The following is a 7,486-nucleotide window of genomic DNA, read 5'->3' on the forward strand; positions in this document are numbered from 1 at the left end:
ATGAGCTTGACATCTGATTATGAAATACAGTTGTAACAAAGGAATTACAACTGTAGAATTGGTGTAACTATATGTATGGTTACAAAGCAGGAGTGTAGCATGTGGCAGTAGGACTAACTGGGCTATATTCTCTCTGCAGAAGTATATCCTGCGGTATTTTAAGCCGGTGATTGACAGGCAGACCTGGAGTGATGAGGGCTCTATTTCTGACAGAATGCTTCGTTCTGATCTCCTGCTACTCGCCTGTGATCTGCGCTATTCTCCCTGTATCCAGAAGGCAAATGAGCTTTTCAGCCAGTGGATGGGATCTGGTGGAAATTTAGAGTAAATGGCTTGCGTACTTTCTTTCATTTAGGCTTTTTTTTAACCAAATGTTTAGTTTTCTTTTCTACCACAGGCTTTTACAGGATGGTTAAATAGGAAACCTTTTGCTATCTGAAATGGAAAAAGGAATGAATAATCTTGTATTCTAGTGTGACTAACAGTGTATTAGATTGGAAAATAAGTTTGTTAATATGAAAAGCTATCCAACTCTTTTTCTTCTTTCTACTAATTTACTTATTAGGCTTGATTTCCTGCTTTTCCAGTGCAGGGCATATTATAGTTATTGGCCACTGCTTGAAAAAGCCACATGCATTTACTGTCATTACAAGAAAAATTAAATTTAAAAGTCAGTTGTGGCTGTCCAGCCTATTCCCACATGGCTAGTATCCCAATGCTAGGAGACACTCTTCCAGGACAAAAGTCCTCTGTACCACTATTTTTCTCAAAACGCTATCCAGATGGCAGCCTTCGCAATCTCTTTGGGCCACAGCAAAGGACATGGACATGGCTCTAGAATCTCCTGTAATGGGACCTATCTTTAAAGCCCATTGTTCATCTAGTCTCACCAGATTACTGCCCTGCCTCACCTGCCATGCCTGGCTGGTAAATTTGTATAAATCTGGGTGGCTGGCCTCAGAAGAGCAGAGTGTGGCCTTGATCTGGGCCAGAATGAACTCCAGGCCAGGACTCCAGCCCCCGACTCCAGCTCCTTCCAGTTACTTGACTCTTTTTCCTCATAACTGGGCATAGGTGTTGGTAATTATCTAACCAGTGGCCTGGCATTCTGTTGCTTGGGGTTTGCAGACTGGGGCCATTCAGCCCTTTTTCTCTGTTGCTTGAACCCACTGCACTTCACAGCCTCATAGCAATGCTGCTCTGAGTAATATGGGTTAGAGGTCCCGTTACACTCCTTGCGCACTTTGGAGAATAAGGGCATTTTTACACATACTCTGGAGGTGTGGGGGGTGTGCTTCAATTAGTGAGCCACGCTAATTAAAAGCACCTGAGCATCACGGGTATCAGCATTCTGAAAAATGGTGGTGGGGCGCTTTGAACTAAAGCTCACCAAATGAGTTTTAGTTCAAAGCACCTGCTGCCATTTTTCAGCATAGGGATGCTGATACACTTGACCCTTAAGTCTGCTGTGGCACGTTAATTTCTGCACTGTAGCAGACTCGATTAATTCAATACTCTCCAACATGCTCGATTTCCAGTGCACTGGAGCCGGCTCCCTGCACATGTATAGGAGCCTGTAAGCTCAGTAGTGACATCAGTCTCAAATAGTAGCGTAGGAACTCAGGCGGGTGCATGGGGCACAGGGACGGTAGGGATTTCCAGTTGCTGCTGCAATCGTGTAGCTGCCAGCAGCATCCACTTTTTTCAGACCCTCCTCCCCCCAGCTCAGTGCCCGGGGTGGTTGCCCCATTGGCTCCACCTTAATTACACCACTGGTCTTCCATATACATATACATAATGGAATATAACGTCCAGCATAGTTCTCAACCCATTAAGTGTAATGCAAATGGGACTGTCTTTGTGTAGCTTTCCAGGGTTATTTTTTTATGTTTGAATTTACTGCAGTATTTAGAAGGAAAAATATCAGTAATATGGTAAATGTAACAACTAAATCTACAGTCTAGGAATTACATAAATATATGCCTGGCTAATATAGCATGACATTTACCCGTACCAGTAGAAGAAATTCCTTTCCCTACCTCCCTTTGCATCAGTGCATAACTAATTTGCACTATGATGACTGATGAAGAAAATATTCATAATATTACACTTGTCAATTCAAAGAAATACCTTTCCCTGTTTTAGTAGGTGAACAGACTTTTGTCTGGCGGGTGAGTGCATAGATAGATGAATCAATAACTTGTTTAACATTTATTTACATTATTTGCTTTGGGATAGTCTATATTTTGCCCCGGTTGTTACATATGATGAACTGTAATAATATTCCGCAAGACCAGAGTGTTGATGCAGTGTTTCAAACAGCAGAGAGGTTTATTTTTTTGCACCTTGATTATTTTTCAAACTAGATTCATTTCTATTATTCCTTATTTTGTAACTATGGTAGTTTCTGACTAGTGGTCCTTGTACATGATCTATAGTATTTGGAATCAAAGTATTATTATTGACCTTTTTCAATTCCCAGACTCTGCTAGTCACTGTCTTTAAATAGTGCACCATAACATTTCCAGTCCCTCTTAAATGATGCATGTCTTCTCACATGTTTATAGATCATTCATCACTCTGCTGAAGAACTGGTGTACTGTTCCTCCTCCCACATGATATCACGCACTTGTTAACAAACCAGGAAGTTCTAGCCTGAGTTCTTATTCTAGCTACTCAAAGTCACACAAGCAGTGACTGGAAGGGTTTGCTCCCCGTGACTGGGTCCAAGAAAGACAAGTTAGGGACATGGTAGAAAGTTGAAGATTAAATAATCTGGGACTTCTTGAGTAAAGAGTGGGCTTCTAGCTGCTTGAAACTGCAGCAAGCATGAGGGATTCAGCTTATTCTTTTATCACTGTATTTGAACTGACCTTCTCAGCTTCTGAAGCTCCTAGATTCCATTTAGCTTTGCTGTTTTCTGGTTATATCTAGATTCACAGAGTAAAAGTAAAAAGCACATTTCTGCTTTTTAAAAAATGACACTAGGTGGCAACAAGGCTCGACTGAAGAAGTGTGAAATATTCATAGTGCCATTTAAAATTCTCAAAATTCTGTACATTTTCTTATCTTTCTGCAAAATCCATATTAAATCAATTTCATGGAAACTCTTTGCAATGTGTCAGAGAACACTTCTAATTTTGGCCCAGTTGTTTTCATGAAGTAAATATGAAGTGTTCTGACTTTGTTACCATAATTTCTGGTGCATGCAAAACAAAATGCTAGACAAATGGCACAGAACTAGAATTGACCATGTAGTGTCAGGGCATCTGACATGTGAAACATATGGAAAATCATTATATACTATAAATACATCGAATATGTCTGTGAGAGACTATAGTATTGCACATCTGCGAAGGCACTAAGAAGTCTAAAATCATCTGACCCTCCTTCTCTTTCCCTACCTTTGTTTAATGCCACAGCCTTCCAACAGATCTTTTAAAGACAGTTTACTCAGTTGGAGCACAAACGGGAGCAGGATGGAATTATCTACTGAAGCAGTATAGTCTATCTGTTTCGGATGCAGAAAAGAACAAAATCCTCTATGCTTTGACCACAAGCAGGCATCATGAAAAACTGGCAAAGTAAGAATTGTCTTTGTTGAATTATTTTAAACAAAACAGTACCACATTTCTTCTCCAAGGAGCTGTGAAAGCATGACAATCTCCAACAGCAGCTTGGTAACACATTTCAAATGTGGAATTCTATTTTTATTTACTTCATCATTTTCCTAAATAATTTATTAATGAGCTGACACTCCAAGAGAACTTGGCCTGATGTTGATAATCCACAGGACCATCATGCAACAAAGAGATTACAAACTTTTATAGTTCAATTCTGATAAGCAGTCACATAGATCTGACCCCTGTTTATGTTCAGAGTCAGGTCTTGTTAATTAGGTGACTCAAAAAAGTTTCCATTAGCACTTTAGAACCAATACTCCTCCAAGAGAGAAGCTGGATTTTGTTCTGGATTTTATATCATTAGTAGATTGCAGACTACAAGAATCTTAACTGGGGACAAATAACCCCAAGACGCTAGCATGTTTTTCACATTCCATGTTCAGCTTGCAGGATCTGTAGTTAAAGCAAAAGAAAATATAAATCAAATTATCTGTACACTCTACAAATTTTATATCAAAATCACTGAGCAGCAACAGTTCTGGAATCATCTTTTGAAAAATAGTAGTGGCTCATGTTAAGTGGTCATTGTGGGCCCTGACATAACACAATGTATTATGCAAATTACTGCATTGGAATCATGAAGAATTTTTCCTAAAAAGCAGTAGTAATATATGAAAAATGCTGTAGCAGCACCCAATTAAAACAGACTTAAAAACTGATATATTTCAAGCACTGAACTGTTGTCTGTTTTATCTCTCCTGCTTCTCTTTTATTAGTAGTACTTTTGTTGGAAGGAAATGTGTATTGAGTGGTGGTCTAACAGTCTCTGCTACCGGCAGACTAGAAACAGACTGAAACTGCCTGTTTTCATTTCTGCAGGCTAATTACTCTAGGCATGGAAGGTGAAGTTATCAAGACTCAGAATCTGGCAATTCTTCTTCATGCTATAGCCAGGAACCCAGAGGGACAGAGACTTGCCTGGAATTTTGTCAGAGAAAACTGGAAAAAGCTTCTTGAAAAGTTGGTATCTGCTTGTCTACTTCAGCCGCCATTATTGGCAACTGCCTTCAAATAACGATAAAGAAGGATCACTATTCTACTGTTGAAATGGAATACATTTTTATATTCCATTTCAATACTTTTACAGAAGAAGGCCCCCAAATGCTGTTTTTTACCACTAGAGAACTAACTTTCAAAGTCCTAAGGAGATAAATCTAGATACATTATTTAATCAATTAGCTTTGGATGCTGAAAACATCCTAAGCTGTTTTGATTTTGATGGCCTGTCCTTTAATGTAAGTGATCTGTATCTATAAGAAAGCACAAAAACCCATGAACCTCCAAGATAGAAACTATGGTCAACATTCCCCTCTTAATTCCGCACTAGGACCCTTAAATGAAAGAGGCCTGATTTTTAGAGGTGGTGAGCTTTCATATAAATCCTATTCAGGTTAAAGGAAGCTGTGGGAACTCAGTTTCTTTGAAGATGAGGCTACTTTGCTTTAGCTACCCAAATCTAGCCCTTGTGGCTCATGGGGTTCATATTTTAAGAAATCCCATCTTCATTATGCATCTACATCTCTTATTCACTTGTAACCAGTATTAACTATCCGAATGAATGTAAGGTGTTGTCTTCCTGTATTCTACTTGTGGTAGGAGGTGAAGAATGTGGGAAGAAGGGGTGACTACTGTCTGCCTTCACCACAGAGGAAGCATGTGTTCTGTGCTTGTAGCATGCCCAGTCTTTGTATCCCTGCAAGAAGCTGAATAGAGACATTCTGAAAAACTAAGTTGTTTCTGTTATTCTTCAGAGAATTGGAAAAAGGTTAAAACAACGTAAAAAGTGAAAAGCAAATTAGGTTTAAAAATGTTTTTGGTTTAGTAGTCTCCTGTGTTATTTGTGGGCTCGGTAAGGCTGCGGATTTTTTTAAATTTGACTGTGTTGCTCTAATTTAAACAAAAATACTTATTAGAAAAAAGATAATAAAAACACCATAGAATGTAGTTCTGTTATTGTGTGTGGTTTGTATTATTACTGTTTATTTTTCCCTTCCTTGTTTACAGGTTTGAATTAGCTTCTTTCTCCATTCGAACTATTATCTCTGGCACTACATCCCACTTTTCATCCAGAGATGAACTAGAAGAGGTTTGTAGCTTTTATTAAAACCTATTGTGAATGTATACATTCCTTTGTCTTCAGTTTACAAATAAAAAGGCTTAACTGCCCAGAACAGCCGTCAAAGGACAGTGATCTTTCAATAGTTCAGTGATGAGATATTAATAAGGAAAGAAGAATTAAAGATTTGGAAATCATTTTAATAACTTGAAAAGGTTGATAGTAATCATTGCAAAATAGTTTATTATGTGTGATAATTTTTAAAGCCCCGTAAGTGCATTATTTTTGACAGGTCAATCTTGCATTTTATAATATATATCCTTTTTTGTTAGTATGGGAAGAGACTAATACTTCTGTTATTCATTTAGGCTGCTTACAGACATGACACCCCCGCCCCCCATTGCCCCCGCAAAACACTGCTTTACTTTAAGCTCGGCACACCCTTGCACCAAGTGCAGTGCATGCTCAGAAGAGGCTTCATGTTAGTTTGACCTGGCTCGCCCAGTGTCTGTATAGGTCAGGTGCTTTAGCGGGGCTTTTTGGTGCTTTTATCTAAAGCTGATTCAACTTTAGTTATTTTATTCAATGTTATTTTACTCTTTGAGGGTACTTGACTGAAGGAGGGAGGGGATTGCTGGAAAAGCCTGGTGTATGATACCTCTGAGTTTCTTAGAGTCACAATCAGTGTGACCAACTTTGGCCTTTCTAATTCCTGCTATTTGGCCTATGTTTTCCTAAGAGCTGTTTAAATGCAGGGAAAATTTGACCTCAGACACTAATGACTATCATCTTTTTCAGGTGAAGATCTTCTTTAAGTCTCTAAATAATCAAGGATCACAGCTAAAAATCACTCGAGTTGTGCTGGAAACCATAACAAAGAATATTAGATGGCTGGAGAAGAATCTCAGCAGTTTAAGAAACTGGCTTCTCAATAATCTTTAGGGTTTGACATGAATATGAGATGATGAGTACATGTCTAGTCTACTAGCACCCTCCAAACTAAAGGGGATTTCAGTTTGGGTTAAATGTTTCTTTTCCCTCCCACTGGTGAGTTGCATTTGAATACAGTATGAATTTGAATAGATATATTTGATCCTCATTCTATTGTGCTATATAGATAGCAGAGTTGACAAAATGAAATGTCTGTGCTACAAAGCTGAAGAAAAATGGGAAAATTTTCAATAATCCAAATTGTGAAGGAGTGTTTGGAAACCTGATCTGTTGAGGGGAGCGCCTGTGAATTGCTTCAGTCATTTGTCATAGATCAATGCTGTAAACAGCCGTTTGATTACAAACCCTGTTTAGCATGGCTACATGGATAGAGAACATATATATTTTTTCCTGCTCTTTTGTCCTGTTGTGCATACACATTATTATTTTGATCTCTTATGGCTTCTGGCCACAGGAAAAATGAGTAATCTACTTGTTAAAATTCTCCCTCTCTTTTTCTGAGCTTAAGTTAAAAGATCTAATTGGGAAGCCTGAGGAATTTAGAAAATAAGATAAATATGGCACTTTTCCTAGACGGAGGGGCTATGGAGTCTGTTAAACAGAAGTTATGAGATGTGACATTTTTTCTTGGCTCTATCAATGACCTGCTGTATTACTTTTTGGGTGACTCACAAACATCACATCTTCTGTCTGTTTTATCTAGTCAGCAGATATCACTGTATAACTGTACAGAGTTCAGAGTGGTCCTAATCTCGATTGGATATCTGTAGCCATTACTAAATTTATTAATAATAGA

At 38.5% G+C, this 7,486-nt stretch overlaps 1 protein-coding gene across 1 annotated transcript in view; it reads left to right on the forward strand.

Moving 5' to 3' along the window:
* Positions 1-7,083, forward strand: part of ERAP2 (endoplasmic reticulum aminopeptidase 2) — a 59,602-nt gene extending 52,519 nt beyond the window's left edge. The window contains exons 10-14 of the mRNA XM_019517199.1: positions 140-324; positions 3,423-3,584; positions 4,503-4,643; positions 5,688-5,769; positions 6,538-7,083. Coding sequence (XP_019372744.1) covers positions 140-324; positions 3,423-3,584; positions 4,503-4,643; positions 5,688-5,769; positions 6,538-6,681 — 714 coding nt within the window. The 3' untranslated portion in view covers positions 6,682-7,083. The remainder of the gene's footprint in view (positions 1-139; positions 325-3,422; positions 3,585-4,502; positions 4,644-5,687; positions 5,770-6,537) is intronic.
* Positions 7,084-7,486: the final 403 nt, after the last annotated feature.

Source organism: Gavialis gangeticus, unplaced genomic scaffold (genome assembly GCF_001723915.1).
Source record: "Gavialis gangeticus isolate Ggan-Ray unplaced genomic scaffold, GavGan_comp1, whole genome shotgun sequence".
Lineage (NCBI taxonomy): Eukaryota > Metazoa > Chordata > Crocodylia > Gavialidae > Gavialis > Gavialis gangeticus.